At 37.9% G+C, this 22,305-nt stretch overlaps 2 protein-coding genes across 2 annotated transcripts; one reads left to right on the plus strand and one right to left on the minus strand.

Moving 5' to 3' along the window:
• Positions 1 to 1,842: 1,842 nt before the first annotated feature.
• On the plus strand, positions 1,843 to 5,734 carry LOC133722475 (target of rapamycin complex subunit LST8). Its single transcript, XM_062149366.1, has 10 exons — positions 1,843 to 2,160; positions 2,255 to 2,356; positions 2,473 to 2,585; positions 2,698 to 2,767; positions 3,513 to 3,590; positions 4,326 to 4,442; positions 4,525 to 4,622; positions 4,873 to 4,952; positions 5,086 to 5,145; positions 5,358 to 5,734. The coding sequence occupies exons 1-10, from the start codon at positions 2,050 to 2,052 to the stop codon at positions 5,483 to 5,485; spliced, it is 957 nt and encodes a 318-aa protein (XP_062005350.1). The 5' UTR covers positions 1,843 to 2,049; the 3' UTR covers positions 5,486 to 5,734.
• Positions 5,735 to 6,014: 280 nt separating this feature from the next.
• Positions 6,015 to 20,158, minus strand: LOC133720389 (DNA-directed RNA polymerase I subunit 1). Its single transcript, XM_062146646.1, has 21 exons — positions 20,011 to 20,158; positions 19,693 to 19,868; positions 19,415 to 19,574; positions 18,980 to 19,264; positions 17,839 to 18,084; positions 17,527 to 17,697; positions 15,789 to 15,948; positions 14,775 to 14,962; positions 13,985 to 14,239; positions 13,236 to 13,324; positions 12,967 to 13,114; positions 12,639 to 12,857; positions 11,800 to 12,168; positions 11,567 to 11,711; positions 11,190 to 11,401; positions 10,437 to 10,639; positions 9,285 to 9,483; positions 8,950 to 9,191; positions 8,057 to 8,194; positions 7,080 to 7,875; positions 6,015 to 6,785 (listed from the first exon to the last, which is right to left on the minus strand). The coding sequence occupies exons 1-21, from the start codon at positions 20,032 to 20,034 to the stop codon at positions 6,174 to 6,176; spliced, it is 5,037 nt and encodes a 1,678-aa protein (XP_062002630.1). The 5' UTR covers positions 20,035 to 20,158; the 3' UTR covers positions 6,015 to 6,173.
• Positions 20,159 to 22,305: the final 2,147 nt, after the last annotated feature.

Genomic DNA, 22,305 nt, shown 5'->3' on the forward strand with positions numbered 1-22,305 from the left:
TATGTCAATGTTCTCCATGACGATCGCGATCTGGGCTTCAATAGTTGCTCCTTCTGGGATAGGTTTCAGAACGAAAGCCTCTCTTGTCGCGCCTCCTGCAGCATTGGTGGCGACAGCAGTATTGACAGGATCATTCGCTTGATCGGTAGCGACATTCTCGCCCTCGGTAACGGACCGTTGACTCTCTGCCTGTCCAGTTGACATGCTGGATGGTTGCGGGTTGAGAGAAAATCTTTGAGTCACCTGTTCTTCAGAAAGACCACGACAGTCTGCACGAGAGTGCGGCCTGTAACTGGAGGTCTTATGCTTCGGGCAGTTAACGTAAACCTTTTGGTAAGGGTTTGCGCCTGACTTCCCAATGGTGGCGATAGTGAAGAAATGCTATGCGGGTCCCACTGGGGGTGCCAAAATGTTTGGCTCCAAAACCAGCTTGGTGCGCAAACGGTCTCTTTTGCTGCTGTGATTGCGCGGGCGTGCCAGCACCGTGGGGTGCAGTCGTTGGGGGAGTCCCTTGACCTAACTTCTTACCAAATGCTGTGGACGAGGAGAGCACCAACCTCGTCACAAGGTTCTTTTCTCTGCCTTTCGGAAAATGACTTCTTGCCTTACGGGTAAGGGCTTTGGTTGTGATCTCTTGTGTTCACCGAATCGATACTTAGTATTGTAGACTAAGCAAAGCAATCACTGGGAAGTTGGGAGAAAGCACAGGGTTTTGCTAAAGCGTGACTTTAGCTTCGCTAGGTTGCGAGGGCGTTACCCTTGCTTCGCTGGATTGCAACTAGGTTACAGGTAGGTTTGCTCCGGAGAGGCTTTGATAATCGTTGAGATTAGTTGATTGAAGAGTTGTCCTTGATTCGTCCTTGAAACCTAGTATTTATACCTTAGGGTTTCGACTTGTTCCTTGCCATAGAAGGATTATTGATTGAAGTTTCCTATTCAATCTCTGCTACCTGACTCCAATAAGGGATCGTTTTCCTTATGGATCTCGGAATGGGTGAAGCTGTAACCCAAACCCAAGTAGGCTTATTTTTGGGCCGCAGGTATCGGCCCGCTATGCTAAATCCCCTAAAGGGATCTTGCCAAAAATACTTTTGGGCTCAAACACAAATCAAGCTAAACAGATTGCAGAGAGAGAAGGCTGAGATCGAATCAAAATAAAAACGAAATTACAGTGATGAAAATCGAAGTAAAAAGAGTGCAGAGATATGGAATTAAACCTCAATGATCGATTAGAGATTGTTGCGAACTAGAGGGAGAGCTTCATCTTCGTTTGCGAGCTAGAGAGAGAGCTTCGTCATCCTGAGCGAGCTAGAGAGAGAGAGAGCTTCACGGTTTGCTAGATAGAGAAAGAGTTTCATCGTGGTAGAGAAAGAGAGAGACTGAGAGTAACTAAATCTCAAACAGAAATTTAAATAATAGATAGTTGAGGGTAAAATAGATATAGCATAAAAAGGAGCTTATGGTTTTGGGCCATAAAATGGCCTTATGTGTACAAAACAATTTAGGTACCAATATAAGTCTCAAAGTGACACTTCCTTGTAATTTTCTATATATATTATTGGGTTTGGGGATGAGTATCCCCGCCCCATCCCCAATCTTAGATAGCGGGGATTGGGAATCCCCATCCCTATTCCCCATTTGTCCCCGAATTCTCCCCCCATTAAAGACGGGTATCTAATGGAGCTCCGCCCTGCTGGGGATTTTTTTGTCATCCCTAGTTCATTTTATGTTTTATCATCTTTCGATTTTGTGCCAAACAGAGAATTTGTGAAAATATGTCATCGGGTGATGTCTCAATCAACCCAAAAGAAAAACCCAAGACCAACACAAGAAAAACCCATTAAATATACGGAGGCCCAGAAGACTACTCTCTCCAAAACCCCCCTCAAAACCCTGATTCAAGTTCACCAATTTCCCATCAATACCAACCCAAAGTTCAATCCTTTTCCTGCTCAGTTTTATGAACAGGTTAATCAATCTCAACCCCAGTTCGTTTTTCTCGCCCCACATATAGATTTCAATGATTAGTTGATTTGATCGCGGTTTACGATGAGCCAACAACCGTCGGTGATACTTGCGACGGCGAGCTATGACCACACTATTCGCTTCTGGGAGGCCAAAAGTGGCCGCTGCTACCGTACCATCCAATACCCTGATTCAGTTTGTCCCCCACTTCCTCTCTCTCTCTATCTTTTGATTATTGGTTTTACTTGTGATTGATAAATCAATCTGATTTGCCATTTCTCATGTATAGCAAGTAAATAGGCTTGAGATAACCCCGGATAAACGATTCCTGGCTGCAGCGGGCAACCCTCATATTCGATTGTTTGATGTTAATTCAAACAGTCCTCAACCGGTTTGTCTCCATCATTGACTTTTTTGTTAGCGTTTGTTTTATCGAATTAAAGAGGACAGCTTTGTTTGTTGTTCCCTCACTTTATGAGTGTTTTATTTCGTATGATTGTATGCCAGGTGATGAGCTATGATTCACATACTAATAACGTAATGGCAGTGGGGTTTCAATGTGATGGGAACTGGATGTATTCAGGTTCCGAGGATGGTACAGTAAAAATTTGGGATTTGAGGTAATTTGTGCCGGCATATATATGCTAGTCTTGTTATCTACATATCATGTGTTTTTTTTTTTTTTTCAGTATCTGATGTCTAATATTGACGTATATGTTGAGGAAATTACAGAGCTCCAGGTTGCCAAAGGGAATATGAAAGCCGTGCAGCTGTTAACACTGTTGTGCTGCACCCGAATCAGGTCAAGCATTGTATTTGTGTTAGATAAACATCTAATTGGGTCGTGGTGTCTTACATACCTGCTGATGTCAAATGGATACGTAGGAATTGAAGTGGCGTGGCTTAAGTTGTTTGTCTATAAAACTTTTCATGTTTTGCTGTCATATGGTTTAAAGTGTTTCCTTCTTTTGAAAAGATCTAAAAGACATTGCGGATGATGTTGGGATTTTGTTTGGTTTACTTGGAGAGTACCAAATGGAAGTTCCTAAAGACTGGCTAGGTAAAATCATTGACATGCTGGCATATTGTATTTCCTACTTGGGTTGATTATTTCTGTAGGACTTTGAACTGTGTGGAACATTTATGTACTTTTCGAAAACATCCTGCTAGCATATCCTAGGGACTGGCTTATGAGATTGTCCTTGGCTATTTTCACCTTTGATTAGCTATAAGCAGAAATTTCAACTATCATTCTGACCTATCTTGAGATAAGATTAAAGATTAACTAAAGGTCTTAAATGTTGCTGCGGGACAGTGCCTATCTCTATTCTGTTATCATTATGCTTTTTTTTGGCCAAACTGTTGTCATTATGCTTCCTCGGACCTGTTGCAACATGTTTATATATATATAATTATTGCAACATATTCATTTTTCAGTGACCAATGAAGTTTAATAAAGTGAGGGACAAGCACCTTTCTTAAGTCATATGCTTTTGATTGTTTGACTATATGTTAAAAATAATATATCTATACGAGTGGTTTTGCAGACTGAACTAATATCTGGGGACCAAAATGGCAACATTCGTGTTTGGGATTTGACAGCTAATTCTTGCAGTTGTGAATTGGTATGCTTCACTATCTTGGACTTTTGTATTTCCCTATACACCATATATACTTCCTACGATGATTTATTGAAAATGTAGATGGGTTTTTTCCTTTCATCCTACTCTTTAATGTTATACTGTTATTCCAAGAGGTTTTGTTCGGCACACGCCTGCATTTGTGTGGTTGCTAATATTTTTTAAGTGTTGGTATTTTGTTAGGTTGAGGAAGTGAGTGAGGAAAAAGAGTAAATCGTACATCTTTACTAGAATAGTACACGTGTTGAAACAGCTACATACTGATACTATATATTAAACCATAAAAGAAATTGGAAAATAAGAATGGAAAAACAAATTGGTGTTTAGTATTCTGTAGGAGTGGATGGTAAGTGGGAAACAGATTGCAGATAGTAGTTACTTTGGATAAAAATGTGAAGCTGCGCTGCTAAGCATGTTTACTACTCTACCCTGCTATATTTTTTCATTTAAACCTGATGAAATTGATATGCAAGTATTTCAAAGGTTGGTTTTTGGCAAGAAAAGTTTGAAATGTGAAGGTCCTGCCAAAACAAGGTATTTGCTTAATTGATAGGTATAGGTTCAAGGAACATCTCAAGATGTATAGACTCAATGGTCAAATCCTTAAAGCACATGAACAAGTGCCAGAAGCCAGTCCTTTTACTTGTGTGTGCAGTGCACACTCTTTCTGCCCCTATATGAGGAGGGTAAATTTGACAGTGATCTTTGGATTGAACCTAGGTTCCAGAGGTAGATACTGCTGTAAGGTCGTTAACAGTTATGTGGGATGGGAGCTTGGTTGTTGCTGCAAATAATCATGGGACATGCTATGTTTGGCGCTTGTTGCGAGGGACACAGGTAGTACCTACAGCAAATAATCATGCACTCTATCATTCATATTACCTTAATTCATTTTGATGTCAAGCACATTTTCTTCCAGACTATGACAAATTTTGAGCCACTTCATAAGCTTCAAGCACACAAGGGATACAACATCCTCAAATGTCTACTTTCACCTGAGTTCTGTGAACCCCACAGGTTTGATTCCTAAAATAAACAACCAATATATACTTTGCCTTTTTATACCTTCTTCCCTCAGTTCACACATCAAATAATGCTAATACCTACTGGTTTATTTTTCTTTCCTTTCCATCTCTCTCAAGGTCAATAAGCCTAATTTCTTTATCTAATCTAAACCTTCTTTCTGCGCCAAATAATTTTTACACTTGTAATGTGCCTTATGTTTGCACTGTTATTGGGATATTCTTTTAATGATTTATACTTTTAGATATTTGGCCACTGCCTCTTCTGACCACACTGTCAAGATATGGAATGTTGATGGTTTCACATTAGAGAAAACTCTAGAAGGTATCTATCTTATACAATTCTCCCAAGATTCTAATATTTACTTTACAAATAACTCGATAAACCTGATGGTTTGATGGTTACTAAAAATTAAGCTATATAATAAATTGTTCTTTACTGTTTTTTTACTTCCTAGGGCATCAACGGTGGGTTTGGGACTGTGTTTTTTCCGTAGATGGTGCCTATCTTATAACAGGTATGTTTTTTATAATTATTATTCTCAAGAAGTTCAGAAAGGTATAGATGAACTCCTACCGCCTGTAGCAGCTCGCAGTATTAATGCATAAAAATTTGGTTGCAGACTTTGTTTTTGACTTTTTGTCAAGTTGCAATGTCAGCTAAATTTGATCTGTGTGATAGATGTGTATTTCTCGTTTCTGAAATGATATCATATGCTCGTCCTTGCAGCTTCCTCTGATTCAACAGCAAGGCTTTGGAACCTGTCCACCGGAGAAGATATCAGGGTGTATCAGGGGCATCACAAAGCAACCATTTGTTGTGCACTGCATGATGGAGCTGAACCTGGTCCATCTTGAACCTGGATGTTCTCCTTTGCCGCCTAATGCATTTATGACACTTGTGTATTAGAAATTACAGCGTTGTTTATAATGAAATTGGATGAAAATATTGTGGTTCAAGAATGAAGAATTTTCCTTCAAAATTACCACCTAATGTGTATTACTTTTGTAGGCAAAAACCTAATAACATGTATTTGTTACTTCAGAATACCTTAACACTGTTCTATTTGAATTCCAATTTATCCTACCATTCATATTGAAGGATCAGTTTTCCTTTTTTTCTTTAGCTATGAAAATTCTAACAATGTTTGCTGCAATTCACTTTTTTTCTCGCGGAACTATTACTACAAATTACTTAAGTTTGACCATTTACAGATGTTTAATTGGTTAATGAAAAGAAATCATCAAATGTGTTTAGTCATAAATCACATTTACGACTTATTACATTTCACAATTTTATTGGCAGTGATATCCATATTCGCTCTAATTCAACATATAAATAGGTAATGAAAACGTGATTTGTAGTGCAATCCTAAAATAAGGCATATAGCAAATCTATTGGAGTTGAATTTTGAGCAAAATCCTTATATTTTCACTAAAACTTATGTTTACAAAATCTGTTTGAGATGCTCTAACCAACAAAAAACAATTACAAATACAAACAAGATACAGCTTTGGCCCATCTTTTGCGTACATTAAACTACATCTAAATCTCCATCTTTTGCATCAAATCAAAACAACCAGTACCCACTTTCACCGGCAGCCCAAGACAGATCCTAGCAGAAGGGGTTTCCAAGTCATCTGTCTCCCCATGATATGCTGCTTCACGAATGAACTTGGAAGCCGTCTCAAATGACATTTTATTGATCGGAGATATAGACTCTGCTATACCCCCAAATCTGTTCATTGGACGATAACCGCCACTATGAGTCATGTAGTCAGCTATTAGTGAAAGGTGTCTAATATTGACAGATATCCCATAAACCTTGAAGACGTTACTTATTTCTTTGATGATAGTTTCTCTGGCGGCTTCTACTCCATAAGTGTTCAGCATTGCATGAATGTTGTTGGAATATATATAGTTGACATCAAGATCATCTTGCAGTTTCCATAGTGTAGCAAAATCCACCCCTGCTGTCTGCAAGGCTCGCATCTTCTTTTCTTCTTCCATGGGATTCTTTTCACCCGGTAATTTATTTCTGGGATCATTCCAGGAGCAGAAAACTTGATCTTCATTACCATAAATATCAATATCTTTACAATCCAAAATATTGCCAGAGCTTTTGACATAAACATTTCGAGCTGTCTTCCGAGCAATCTACACCAGTGCAAAAAAGATAAATATCAACAAGAGGAGAAGTAATAAAACAACAGACGTGGCAGATCTACACATGAATTGACAACAATTTTTTTAAGCGTTTATTTATGTGCTGTTTTTATTCTTCTATAAATTCTGGGGCTTGATAGATGCTGAAGAGTTGGACAAAATTTAAACTGTCCATATATTTCCATGCTGGGTAATGCCAATTAGTGGGCCTAGGTGCAGGTGTTAATGCGCGCAAGGTTGCTAGAAAATGAATGAGCGGAAATTATTATGAGAAAGGGTACATACCTGATCCAAAAGAATATGAGGTTCATTGGTAAATTTAAAATGGATCTCAAAGTGGAACCCCTTGACTGACACAAAAGTTGCCCTGTCATACTCCTTTCTTACTAGCTTTGCTCTGGTCTTCTTTTTAATTTTGTCCCTTGATTTGGTCTTCTTTCCCTTCAACCGTGGCTTAGATGTGTCTCCAGCTGAAGGACTTTCAGGCATTTCATCATTAGCATCTGAAATCCGCGCCACACCATCCTTATCACTTTCAATATCACTTTCCACCTTATCAATTTCGCTTTCAAATCCATCGGACTGATGACCTTCATTCACTTCATCCTCACAGTCATCTTCATACTCCATCTCATCTGTGCCCTGCCGCTTTCGTTTTTGTGCATCCAACCCAAAATCCTCAGCTCCTTCACCATATTCACTGTCATCTGCACCGCCATCGTCATCATCTTCCACACCATGCTGGGATATGTTGTAAGAAACATCTTCATCTGTCTCATTTGATGCCTTCGGTAGTGAATCAGCCTTGACATCTTTTATACCACTAATTTTAGAAAGCAAAACCAGATGATTTTGTATGGCATCCTCCAAAGCCCTAACAAACTTAACCTCTAGGAGTTCCTCCCAATCTTCTGAAAATTTCGAAAGATATTCTGGTATAAAAAGTGTCATCTCCAGTTCATAAGTACGGCAAGTCTGATGATACTGATCTGTAAATGGTGTAATAGTTACTTTCATGCTCTCTATTATGTCTGCCACAGTGATCCTCTTCAACCTATCAGCTAGACTTTTAGCATCTCCCCTGCATGCAAATATCAATTTGAGATAGAGAACAGTACAGAATGTACTGCAATAGACTTGAAAAAGAAGGATTGGGGATAATTCCACAACATCCATCAGTAGGATATAAAACTCATAAAATTTCCATGACTTGAAAAAAAAGAACAGGATGTAGTTCACAACAACGAATTAAAAGAACTCACGCTTTCTCCTTTATCAATGGACATGTCATAACTGGAGTCTTGATATCATTTGAAGCAGTCATCAAGATCTCTTGGAGCCGTGGAATTCCAAGAGTCACATTCATTTCACTTCGCCCAGCATTATGGAAGGTATTCAAACTGAAAAAAATGGCAGCAGTGATCCTAAGCAAAGGGATACTAGATACAAATACAATTATCACCTAAACAGAGAAAATGACCAGTTTAATTTTGCAGCACAGTAAACAAATGATGTGCAGACTATACCAAATCAATAATACTCACTTTCATAGACTATCATATATCATATACAGATATACTTACTTTACTGACATTGTATTACTTTTACTTGCATTGTATTAATAATGTGAGTACATCTAGTGGTTGAGCAATCGACATCCAAAAAGACAAACAAAAGAGGTGATGCAAAGACATAAGACCAGAAACTAATCATACAGCAATCACACCACCGCCAGCAATTAAAGCAATAAAGTTGAGAGAGCAACCCCCTAAATTCTGCAGAAACAGAGTGGCAGAAAGGAGAGAGATTTAACTTGATCTAAAACTTCTTCCACCCAACCCCTAGGTAACATATTCTAGTATTTTACTCCATCCAAAATACCCAAAAAACTTCAAAAGCAAACAACTCCACAAAATTATGGCTTTTTAAATTTCTTACAACTAAACTCAAAATACCCCTTTCAAATAACCCAGCTTGTATTAACTTCCGCACACAGCTCCCACCACAACTATAGTAAGGACAATGCAAAAAAAAAAAAAAAGGGTAAACACTTCTCCCCTACTTTCAAAGAATGCACCAGTGTGGAGAATAATACACTAGGTCTTCTCATGGGCACCTTTAAATAGTAAAGGAACAGAAATAGAAAGGAAATTACGTCATCTGTGTTGATGGTTCTCCTACAGACTGAGCAGCAAGAATACCAACTGGTTCTCCTGGTTGCGCAAGACTGCTGAGATATTTGTGCTCCATTAACTTCAAGTTGGCATTTTTCTCCTTCAAAGACAAATTAGGAACTGACATTTCTGCTTTTCTTTTGAGAGCGGGAGGCAACTCATCAATATAGGGATTGAATTTGTCAATTTGACGACCAAATTTCTTGTCAAACATTTCTTTATTCTGACATAAAGAACAAAACAGAACAAATAAATAACTTGAAAATGACTGCAAGGATTCGGATTCAGATTCAGAAAATCAGGAACAAGTACTTACATTTGCCAGTTTTTCAAATTTTTTAATAAAGCTTGTCAAATGGACATCAATACCATCCTCTCCATATCGGAATTGAATAATTGAACCATCAGCATCACGGACAGTATAGTCATAAGAAACCTTGAGGCATTCAAGATTTTTTATTAGGCATCTTTGCAAGTATCCACTACGAGATGTTTTGACAGCTGTATCAACCAACCTATGCAGAATAAGATCGTAATTAGATAAGACGCAAATCAATCAAATGATAAAGAAGAATAATTCACCAGCTAAAGGAAAGAAAAAGGTCATCAACTTATGTACTGCTGGTGATTACAAAAAACAAAAACAAAAAAACAAAGGCACCAACCTTTCTTTTCTACAAAGCAATCTCATCCTATATTAATAAAAGATGCACAGCACAAAAGCGTACATACACTAGCTCATGTAAAATATAAGTCATAGTGATCCTATGACGAAACCAATCTGGATGGCTTCGTAAAGCTATGGTACATTAACATTTCTTATACATTGTCCTATTTCATGTAATATTTACCACTTTGAGGACTCATGTGGTAACGAGAAAAAAGTCCTCGTTAGAGTAAAATAGGTTCTAATTTGAGTAATCAAGTTCTAACAGTGGTAATTGTATGCATGTCATATGTCAACATATTGTAGAATTTCCCCTGGATGGCTATTCAGATTTAGGAATATGCTACTGAAACTCCCTGAAAGGGGACATCAAGGTTGGGAAAATTAGAAAATACCAAATATACTCTACGTAACTTGTCCAAACCAACTGATGCAAACTCAACCCTTCCAATAATAAGAGATGCACTCATCTCTTCAAAGATAACTCATTCCACGCCTCCACCTATTGATTGCGTAATTACACACCAGCAACATATAACCAAAAAATTAACTACTTATAAATAAGAAATAAACCTAAAAATTTAAACAGTAGAACAGAAATGCGAAATGTTGTCTTTTTATGAGAAATGTGACTTTTATTTGCAATGACATACGCACAACTACAGTGAATAAGGAATACAGCAGAAGAAAGCCACAAACAAAAACAGATGAAGTGGGAAAACAATAAAAGAACTCAACAACAAAAAGGGTTATCACTTATCTACAGTTTACAACTTAGACAAGGTTGAGAAAGAAAATTACCCTTCACGGCCAGCCATGCAGTGAAAATAATACTCCTGAGGATGAAGACCGGTAAGAAAGCGATCAATAATAAAACCTCCAGCTCGAGGTGACCAATCCCATGGAGGGAAGCATGGTAAGGTCTTTCCAGAAACCATTTGAGGGACTCGTTTCCCTTCTAGCTCTTGCTGACCCAAGTATGAAGCAATTTGTTGGAGATTTGCCTATAAAAAGGAAGAGAGTGTTGCCTGAATGTTATTTAAAGAGCTAAAGATGATAAATAACTCTTAGCTTACATTATATAAGGCGTGAGTGTTTTCGCGTAATTGGAATGACGATTTTGCCCCCATTTTAAATTTTTTTACAACTCTGTCATTCATCTATTTTTTCCTCTCTTACTCCTAAACCGAATTTTTCTCCTTTCTCTCGCTCTCCTATTCTCGTATAGCAAAACTAAGGGTATCCAACTTTGCTCAAAAACAGAAAGAATTAATAAAAGAAAAAGTTAACAGTCTAATGGCATTGTTTATCGGCCTCACATGTGTTAACAGTCTAATGGCATTGTTTATCGACCTCACATGCGACCTATCATACGAATCATGCTTTTCTTTTTTTGTGAAAAACGTCTATGTTTAATGTTTTCATTTTGTGCAGTACTATATAGACATTTGAGGGAAAACATATCTGATACAGCCTCTTGGCAATATATAAAGTCCTATCATGTTGCACAAAACTGGTAAGAATGAACAAAGTATGCACACGCCAAAAACTTACCACACCTCCTTTAGCCCCAGAGCTTGTCATAAGATACATATAATTCTTAACAGATGGTTTTGATAACCCTTTCCGAAACAATTGTTTGAAGACATCAGATTTGGAGATTTTCTTATTAAGTTCACTTGTCATTTTCCTGTCCAACATTTCTGTCACAGATTCTCCATTACTGCGTAAAAATTCTTCAATATCCGACTGCAGTATCACCGGATCTGCAATTTTAATCAAGACGTGATGCATTATAAACAGCTTTCCAAAGTAAAACAAGAACATTATAAATTTTACCCAGCTTTTTGGAAAGATCAAAACTATTTGTCACTATGTTTATGAGGAACAAACTTCTATCAAAAAGAAAAAATAGCCTCATAGACCAATACCTTTTTTTTCATCTTGTCTGACCCCAATAAACTCACGGAAAACTTTTTCACCAAGCTCTTCACAACTTTCAAGTTGTTCCTTCATTTTTTTGTCTTTGCTTTGTATTAGCAAAAGATCGTCAACTCCACAAGTGAACCCATGCATCTGAAATGCAAGTTTACAAAAGATACTGAAAAGGGCTAAAGTGGAAATAAACTTAAGAATAACAGTTTCAATATTGAACTCAACTAACCTGTAAATAAACAGTATATAAACGACTAAAAACAGAAAGCAATTTTCCTGCAGCTTCCGAACCATAGAGTTCCTGCACGTTATGGACCAAACCATAATCACCAAACTGGTTCTTGTCGATCACACCACGCACCAAGTTGTTTCTATAGATTAACAACTTGCTCTCATCTGGATCCTCTTTTTCCTTTGAATCATCTTTACCAGCCTCTTCTTTTCTTGGCTTCTTCTCTTTCTTTCGTCGACCTTTATCAGATTTCTCTTCTTCTTCAAGATTCTTACAGTTGAAAAACCCAGATGGGAGTTTTGCTTCCTTTTCAACAGTAAGTGGTGGAGAACCACTTGTAATATGGTTTAGCAACGTGGTGATGACCTTCAGAGATGAAAGAACTAGTGTTTTATATATAAAAGATTAGGAACATCATATTACTATTCATCAACCATTCAATTGAAAAGGAAAATACAAAAGAAAATAATAACAAATAAAAAAAACAAAAAGGAAAGATCCTCAATTAATTCCTTACTCAGTTGTGCTCAACTGCCATTGGATTTAAAATTAATGGTGGAGAACGATAAGGCAGGTGGAATTATTTTAGTTGCTTCATCATTCTCCACCATTAGATCTAAATTCAATTGCAGTTGAGCACAACTGTATAACGAATCAACTGTGTAGGTGAACAGGACTCCATCAAGTATATGTATAAAAGTCCACAAACGTTTTGTTTTTTGACACAGCTATGCTTTCAAACAACCAGAAAGTCGTGCAGATTTTCAGTAGCAAAAAATAGTTTAACTCCAAGTGTGCACTGCAAAGAAAATTTTGCTGAGCCAGCTCATACTAACCTGCTTTCCAGTCCACAGACGCACTGGTTTCCAAATTGCAGGAAGAAGGGGCTGCATTGCGTCTTCAGAGTTAGACGTTAGAACCTTTTGACCTGGCTTGCCAGAGAAAGAGTCTGAACCACATGCTGAAACAGAAGAACTATAAAGAAGCTGATTAAATTCATCTGAGCGGAGAAAGGTGTCCTTCTTTGTGAGGAGGACAGCACTTATAACATGGTCCTGAAATTTTCCAAAGTCGATGTAGTTAGAAGCAGCAGTTGCAGAATATCCTAAGAACTTAAAATATCCTCAGTGTGACACATAAACTAGTCCAATAATTGCCAGTAACCTGAATCAAGGCTCGAATGGGATCACCACTAGTGGGCTTTACGTATTGATTATTTGCGTTCACCATATTGTAAGCTTCAGCGCGAGAAATTTCATCTTGTGGGAAATGAACATTCATTTCATCACCATCAAAATCAGCATTGTATGTACTGAAATCACAAGAGTTCATAAAATCAACAAGTGTCATGTGATTGCAAGATGAAGTTCAACACCTAAATATCAATTGATCATTAATTAAACATATATTAGAATTTATGTGTGAAATAAAACCTGCAATTTGCATAGTGCATGCGTAATGTTTTCTCCCCCTTCAATACACGAACTATATGAGCCATTATACTGGGTTTGTGAAGTGTAGGCTGTGAAATGAAAACATCAAACGAATTAGCAATCTAGAAGAGACCTAATAATTACTTAAATGACAATCCAAAATAAATAAATTCGAAAAGAAAAACAAATTAATGTAAAAATTAATTGAAGCAGAACATCGATGCTGTTTAGACTATTTGTGCCATTGTAAGGGGTTTGTGAAGTGTAGGCTGTAGAATTAAAACACCAATCAAATTAAGCAGTCAAGCACATAACGAAGGACAAGTCCAACTACAATCCGGAATTCACATTAAACAATTTTTTGAAAAGAAAAAACAATTATTTAATAAGCTAGTCAAAGTAACAGTTGAGCAAAATTTACATGGTGCTAATCAAATGGTTACACGTTTTCTGATTTGGCTAATTTTTTGTAGGATTCATGTGTATATGTAACTAGAGAATGAGTGGTCTAGATTATTAAACTACAGGCTAGAATAAAATTATCTTCAAATTTCAAACGGATGACTTCCTTTCTTACTAGTATGTGGAAGGAAAACTTCCTAGACCAATTATCCAATAGTATGGTAAATAGAGCACTAACTTTAACAAGAAAAGTTATCCACTAGTATGGTTAAACAGATCACTAACTTTGAAATCTTGTCACAAAATATGAATAAGAAATTATACACATAAAGTCGATCGCATCATACCTGGCGATTAACAAGAACAATGTCCCCATCTTGCAAGTGACGGAGTACAATTTTGTTTTCATAGTCAGATCCCTTCCCATGTTGTGTCCCTGCCCCTTTTGAAGAAGGTAACTTTCTTGACAATAACAAGCGCTCCCTCCGCTTTTGTGGCAACTTAATAGATGTTTTATCAATATAGTGCGTAGCTCCAGGATGGATTTCAGAACCATTGACAATAGCATTCCTCAACTTGAAAACATTCCACGGAGTAACTCTCTGCATTATGATATACAAAGAATAAAAATAGAAGTAAACAAAAGAGGAAACATATGATTACCAGACCCCCACACACGATTCTCACCCTTCAAATGAATCAAAAAGAATGAAATTACTCAAAATACTATACATGTTTGTTTTATTATGCATTTATCGTCAGAGATAATTTTAAAATATGTATGCACACATAAAAAAGATACTACCTTCAGGCACAAAAATATGGCTGCAGAAATGGAAAGGAAGCCAGGGAAAGGATTAAGCATAGACTTTGTTGTTGGATGATGAATAGAAAAAGTGGGGCCATTGGATAAATTTTTTGGTGGTACTAAACATAAATGAAAGAAAATCTGAGAAGGTAAGGGCAGGGGAGGGAAATGGAGACTACAGAATTTTAAACCAGAAGTAACAACAGAAGGAAACAAATTTGGAAATAAAGGGAAAGATTTACAATTTTTGTTATGATTTAAGTGAAGAAAAAGTAAAGTAACTGACATTGATGCTAATTTGAAGCCACCAAGTCCAAAGTCAACCATACCTCAGGATATGTTAATGTCAATGCAAAGATCGGAGGAATTCCAATCTCATTAACAGCTAAATAGGGATCTGGGGATATAACAGACCGGCACGCATTATTAACCCTCTTTCCCATCATTTTCTGACGGAACATGCCTTCCTTTTTCTCCAGCAACTGACAAATTCCAGAAGCATCTGATTTACCTTGACCTAAATTCAAGTACACAAAGTCACAGCTTTACTATAGGAGATAAAAATAATCATGCACTGATTCTATTTCTGAGTATTAAAAAAAAAAAAAAACAAGGGAATCCTGGAGATAAAGTCATGTTTAACAAAATCCACCAGGGATAATGCTAGCATCCAAATTAATTTGGACACCCATTTATAAGCTTTTATCTTTTGCCTTACATAATCAGAGCTCCATTTTCAAGACACTTAAAAGATTGTCTGCAGAAATCAATCAAGTTGGAAATCATTTGGTTACCAAACCACATTAAACAAATGGACGGTTTATAATGAGATTGTTAAGTGTTAAAGTTGGCTTCCGATTCAGTTGAGTTTTTTGCATGGTTACTCATTAAAGCATGATTTAGAAAACGAATGGTTCTGACTTCTGATCATAGCACCACCAGTGTGTGCACCTGTCCACATTATTTTGGACAAAGAGTATTTTACACCCACCAGCTACTTTGAACATGGACAACACAACCGCTGAAGCACTGACACTTCAGATTGGTTAAGTGTTGAATATTCGACAAGCTCTGACGTCCCAACACACCCCCTGGTCTGGTACTTAAATTGGCTCAGCAACTAGAGGATCTGATTCTCACTTTTGATCCTCCACATTCGGGGCTGTGTCAATTGCTTTGACTTTCCGACACTTCTAAGGACACTCAAGACACATTTTAGGCTGTTTTTAAGTTGTTTACAACTAATCAGGGTTTATTTTCAGGAAAATTCGGTACAATTGCAATTTTAAAAGCCAATCCTGATCTATCATAGATAAAATTATTTGATATACACATTCACTCACCCGCAACAGTTTTGCTATCGAACATTAGATTTATACAATCTTGCAGTTGCCTCCAACGCAGAATTGTCTGTGAGTGTTTGTTCTTACCAAGAGTGTCTTTCAAGTAAGTATTTGTCAGAACCACCTTACTTAATGAAACAGTCTGAGGATGCTCCATCACCTAAGAACATAACCCAAGGTATAGAATTAGACCTAAATTACATACCCTCTTTAGGTATGAACAAAAGATATAAATTTCTAGAATAACTCAAACATGATGGAATCCCATTAAAGGAACTCAATTAACACCAAGTAAAAGGACATTTATACACTACTTGCATTCTTAGCTTACTGGTAACCTAGTAGGAGCTTAACATGTGGCAATTTTATGAGAGAAACGTCAATTAAAACTCAACACACAAAAACAAAAACAAAAAAAAAAACAAAAAATACAACTAAACAAGCAGCACACTAAAAGTTCACTCAAATAGAAGAAAAAACATAGAGAACACAACAACTAAGTGCGGAAATTTCCCAAAATAATAGAAGCTTTCCAACCTAACAAATGGAAGAAAGACCAACAATGAACACCCCCAAAAGCAACAGAAACAGAACACCAGTAAACAACTACATCTCACAATAACTCCTTTTTTTTTCATTCAAATGACCAAAATAACAGGCAAGACCCTGCACCTCTCCACAGAAAGATGGTCATTTGCTCCAACTAAAACCCCCTAAGGAGCCTAGTACTCAACAATGTGAAACACCCTCTGGGAACTCCCAAACCATCCCTGCATCTCTGAGATTGGAGGCTATAACTAAACAATGAACTAAAGACCTTTTACATTTTCTCTGGCCACATGCACATAATATACGAGTTTGGGAATAAACATGGAACTGGTCTCTTGCTCTTTGCATAAGCCGCAATCCAAGCGGTAACTTGGACCTGGTGAACAGTTGCTATCCAAATCAACTCCCTTGGATCAAACCTTGGACAAGTAACATCATCGGAAAGAAATATGAAGTATGAATTACAAGGGAAAGAACAGTTAAGATAACTCCTCCACCTCAAAGTCATTCAGATACATTTTAAACCCAACTCCCACTCAACATGGAGTTCCAAAATCTCAGCTGAATCGGCAATTTTATAACTCATGGTTAATTGAGTTTTCAAGGGTTCGTCTGAGATCCAGAAGTCCTCCCAAAACCTCCAATTCTTCCGTACTTCTCATATTTTATATTTCCATAGTATTTGAATACAACCACTACATGGGTGTGAAACACATATCAACATGTTAAACAGATACAAATGTTTATCTAAAGAACTATGAGATAAGGTATTGTAGTAATATTGTCTGAGAAAGGCTCCATAATCCTATTCTACAATTCAATATGGTGTCCTCAACTTATACAAGGAAAATATGCATTGGTACCGGAAACAAAAAACTCAGTGAAGAACAAACTTGGGAATAAGGTCAGCATTTTAGAAAAGTGGCTCCCAGGAGCAGACAAGTGTTGAACTTGAGATTAGTATGTCTATTTATGAACACTAACTAACAAAACTGCCACTTCAGATAGATATTTACAAAGACAGAGACAGGGATCTGGATTTTCTCCCTCTTGACTGTCCCCGTTACCAAAGGACCTTACACAAGGGTCCGCAATCCAATATATAAACATAATAGATGTTTGTGTATAAAAGTAGAGAGGGGGGGAGAGAGAGAGAGAGAGAAGGGTCCTTGGAGTAAAATATACATACAGAATCACCACTATGGGCTGGAGGACGAAATTTGATTGGTGGTACAAGAACAGTCTCTAAGAAAAACATAGAGTGACCTTCTTTTCTTTCAACTCCTTGGCATTGGATATCACTAAGAAAAGAGCAGAGTTGAGCCTCATTTGTCCACAAAAGCCTCATTATTTCTTTAACCTGAAAGAAAAGAGAACATTATAAAGCACTTCCCAATAGTAAGAGGCATATTTTTGAAGGTCCTCCACATGCATAGACCAAAGTCAACAATAATATCATTCACTTATCACAATAACATGCCCATACTTGCAAGGAGCATACCTGGGTTGGTAAAAGATCTCCCGACAAGGCTTTTTTCTGCTTAAAGAACTCACTGGGTACTACAGTCTCTTGTCCTTTACTCTTCTTCGTTGCAGTATCTTGAGTCACAAGAGAGGATGCACAAGATATATCAGATATGCCTGCATCAACATCGTCACCACAAGATTCACCCTCTTCTTGAACAGTTAAAGGTCCTACCAGCTTGCATCCTCTGATCACATTTTCTCTAGCATTGCCAGCACCACTCTACAACCATCAACCAATAAAAAAGAATATCTAATTATCAATCCAGTACTTACAAGGCTGAACCCAGCAATGCAAACGAAAATATAGGATGTAGACTAATCTATGGGGTTTAAAGATTAAAAACAGTACTTATACATAAACATAAACAGTAGATATCTTCCTATCTTCATACCTAGTGGAACTGCAACTAACAACTTTTCTTTCTTTTTTTTCTTTTTCTTTTTTTTTGAAAAGCACCAGCTTTTTATTAACGACACAAAAAGCAAACTAACAATTACTATCAGACAAAAAAAACTAAGAACATCAGAATCCTGATGTGTCTGTTGCTTCTGCTATATAAAAAACCATAGAGAATTTTTTTTTATGCCTTGAAATAGAGGAAGGATAAACTGAGATATAAAGGTAAGAGGAATAATAACAAAATAATCTAAGAGCCATTAAGAACAAAATGGTAAAAAACTGGAATTTTTTTTCTGTGTCTATCTATCTTTAGATTGTTACTTTCTTCTTTTCTTCACATGAAGATTTGAACCTATGACTTCTACACTAAACCCACCCCATCTGTGCCAAATGAGCAAAGGCTAATGAGCCAAGAAAACAGTTGCATGATCAACTGTAAAGTGGCTGCTAGGTGTCTAAAACAACCTTCAAAGTCATGTCAAAAGGCTCAAAAACCATGTCAACAAGATTTGCTAATTTAAAGTGACAAAATGATTTACAGAAGAGGAATCGGAAGAAGCATTAAGCACTGAACATGTTTGTTGCCTAACTAGATTCAACCAGATATTACCAATCCAACTATCTGAAACCAGATAGTACGAAAGCAAATAGCCAAATACTGACAGCTACATGACTCCTTTTAAGTGTTGGTAAATACCAAGGATGAAGATCATACCATCTGAAACCAACCAAAAGTCGGTTTAGTGATTTTAGGATTCTTAAATTTACAATTCTTGCACTTTTGTTGTTTCTCCAGAGAACGATCCAAAATAGACATTGCCTCTGTGAACTGAAGAGATGTCCATCTTTCCGGCTTCGAATGCCTGTCTCTCTCAATATCATTTCCTTCCCCGTCCTCCCCAAGATATGAGTATTCATCAGGTGAGTCAGAGTCTAATCTTTTTGCCGCAACAACATCACCTTTCATCACGAGTTCCAATTGGGAAACACATTTCTCAACCTGAAATTACCCAAAAAAAAGATAGAAAACAAAACAGATAAGAGCACAGAAATTAGAGCGCCAATGAGATAAGGGTCAAGACATAAACTTCTTAAAAGCAAAAAATTAAGCCCTTAAAGCACTAATTTTACTGCACCAAACTTCACTCACCAGCTCTCGGCTTGTTCGAAAATGGTGACAGGATAAGCAGGTTCTTTGTAGAAGTTTGTAAAGAACATTGAACAACAAGGGATTATAAGCGGGCAAATCGATGTCAATATGGCCAAAATGACCCCGGCAATTAAACGCACTCTGACCACATGTTTTGCAACTGCATAAATAATAATAATAAGTTTAAAACAATCAAAACATTGCAAACGAATTTTGGGAGAGAGAGAGAGCTTAGAATGCAAAAGATTAGGGGCTAAAAGGGAGAGTGGTGACATTACGGTGCGTTGCCTCTGTCGTCGAGAGGGCCCATTGCGGGATCGTAAAGCCCACCTTGCACCGGCGTTCCTAATTCGTCAACCAAATCCGGCTTCGTAACCTTCACGACGCTCTGATTTCGCGCCTCTTCATCGGTAAAGAAGCTGAACGTAACTGCCGTCACCGACTCCGTAGCAACCTGCCATCATAAAACAGCACAATCAAACCTCTAATTGCTCCCAAAACAAACAAATTAAGCTCAGCACAGTAACACACTATCACCAATAGTGAACGAAAACTCAAACATGGACAAAGAGAGAGAGAAAGAGAGAGAGAGGTACCTCTAAGGTTTGAGCTGAGGCCATGGCGGCGAGTGAGGGAAGAGAGTAGAGAGAGAGAGAGAGAGAGAGAGGTCGGCGGCAAAGAGAAGTTGGGAAGCAATTAGAGGGGTTTAAGAGAGGGTTTGCGTCTCTGTTGGAAAGAAAAGCATCGCGGGTTTTCCAAATTGGGGTCCTTGCTGTCCAAACCAAAGTTTATACGCGGGTCGGGTTGTCGCTTTGTAAAATTGAATCCTAGCCATCAGCTTCATCGACGGCAATTAAATGATCGGAATTCTTTTTTTTTTTTTTTTTTTGGCATCAGACTCACCTCTTCAGGTCAAATTCAAATGTTTATGTCCCCTTTTTGTCGGGACACAAGAAAAAGATACATCATCTAAGTGAATTCGCAATTAAATCTTATACAGATAGCGTGAGCGCCTGAAACTTTCTAAACTAAAAGTTTATGGTGAGGAAGAGCATGTTGTAATTCCTTAGCTAGACATGCGATGTCAAAAACTTTAGTATTCTTAGCTAACTTTGACAAATGGAACCATAATTTATGTCAAAGACATATGTAACTTAAGTGCTACATAATCACTTTGATGAAAATTTTCAATTTCAATTTCAATATACTTTGGCATCAAGCTTTTGAAATGGATATCATGAATTAGGAGGAATGCATACAATAAATGAATGTTCAACCATGAATGTTGTTTCCATCAAGGGGGGGAATGGGATGGGGTTTTTTTTAAAAAAAAAAAAAAAAAAAAAAAAAAAAAAACCATGAATGTTGTTTGTTTTTTTATTACATCAATAACTGAGAATTACAACAACTAGTCTTTTGTGAGTCGAACTCACGACCTTCTACTTACAAATGAGAGAATTATGCCACTAGACCAAATGGTACTGGGCAACCATGAATATTTATAGCGCCTATTTTAGATTTTCCAAATTAACCTTTTTCTCTTTTTTTATTCCTTTTCTTTTTTTTTTTTTGAATCCAAGGAGGTCAGATATATTAATGTTCAGCAAGCAGTACCAGAAACGACACACCCATAAGGGCCGACAGAAAGAGCCGTCCTGTAGGACATACAAAGGACCTATACTAACATAGAACCTACGCACTCCCGGGTACACCCACCTTTTAAAGACTAATAAGCACCTTTATTCTTACAAAATCTAGTAGCTCAGAAGCAAGAAAATATAAAAGTAACAACCGAGCTAACTAGATTCTGCGACCTATGAAAATTTAAACATTGCTAGTAGATGAGGGTAATTCCTCATCTACCCTCATAAAATAAAAAACAAAAGAGACAAAAGTAACCCCAACCCTAGCAAAGCTGGAAGCCAAAGCCCATGAAAGGGCCCAGCCCACCCACATCCGGCCATACACCAGACCCGCCAACCAGCTCCAGGCCAAGCTGGCCCAGTAGGGCGAAATTGCTAAGGGCGCCCCAAGCAATCCATCACAGCCGTGCAAGCTGCCGCCACTGCCGCCGTGAGTCGCCACCCCAAACTCTGTCGCCAAAATAAGCTCGGGATCACCACCGATCTCTTTATCCTCCATAGGAATCGACCGAACCCAGCCCAGGCAAAGATCACCATCGCCATGCATAAAGGCCCCGACACTGATGCCCGCATTCGCAATCTTCGTCCAGCCTGCAACCCGGTCCCAAGCCAAACCAGCGTAGTATAACACACCACCGGCAGCCCTCCCCGAATCCCAACAATCCAGATCTAAGGAAGCACGATCTCCACCACCGATCGTACTCCCAGAACACATACCCAGTGCAGAGTCACTGGCAATACCACCTATACCGCCGTCGTTGTCACCACCACGGAAAAGGGGAGAAGGAAGGAGAGCGCTACCTCCCTTCCAAGGTACAAGACTACCACCAACAGAAATCAATCGCAGTCGAGAAATCTCCCTTGCGGGAGTCAGGAATAGGCATCGATGAATCGCTCCCTCGCCGCCGTCTTCAAAGGAACCAGAAGGAAAGGGAAACCCGCCCTTACTAGCCGAGTTTGCAGCGCCGCCATGAGACCCTACGGCCAGAAACCCTAGAAACGCTCTCAGAAGGGAGAGCATTTTTTTTTAAGTTTAATGTATTCCTTTTCTTAGTACTGCAACACCTCTTTTTTTTCCAACCTAAAATTCTCCTAATTCTTTTCTCACAATACCCACCCAATAATTTTCACGCCAAAACTCATTATTCCTCCAAAGTTTTCTACTTGCTTACTTAAAAGGTTGTTGCTCAGAATTAGTATTAAATTGTGGTCAAACTGACTGAAAAACTAAACATTGTTGTAGAGAAA

This window comes from Rosa rugosa, chromosome 7, assembly GCF_958449725.1.
Source record: "Rosa rugosa chromosome 7, drRosRugo1.1, whole genome shotgun sequence".
NCBI lineage: Eukaryota > Viridiplantae > Streptophyta > Magnoliopsida > Rosales > Rosaceae > Rosa > Rosa rugosa.

Coding starts and splice junctions, on each gene's coding strand:
- LOC133722475 (XM_062149366.1), top strand. CDS start 2,050: ATGAGCCAACAACCGTCGGTGATACTTGCGACGGCGAGCTATGACCAC. Junction 2,357..2,472: donor ATTCAAACAGTCCTCAACCG/GTTTGTCTCCAT, acceptor ATTGTATGCCAG/GTGATGAGCTATGATTCACA. Junction 3,591..4,325: donor ATTCTTGCAGTTGTGAATTG/GTATGCTTCACT, acceptor GATTGAACCTAG/GTTCCAGAGGTAGATACTGC.
- LOC133720389 (XM_062146646.1), bottom strand. CDS start 20,034: ATGGCCTCAGCTCAAACCTTAGAG. Junction 9,484..10,436: donor TGCATGGCTGGCCGTGAAGG/GTAATTTTCTTT, acceptor TATTCTGCATAG/GTTGGTTGATACAGCTGTCA. Junction 7,876..8,056: donor CCATTGATAAAGGAGAAAGC/GTGAGTTCTTTT, acceptor ATTTGCATGCAG/GGGAGATGCTAAAAGTCTAG.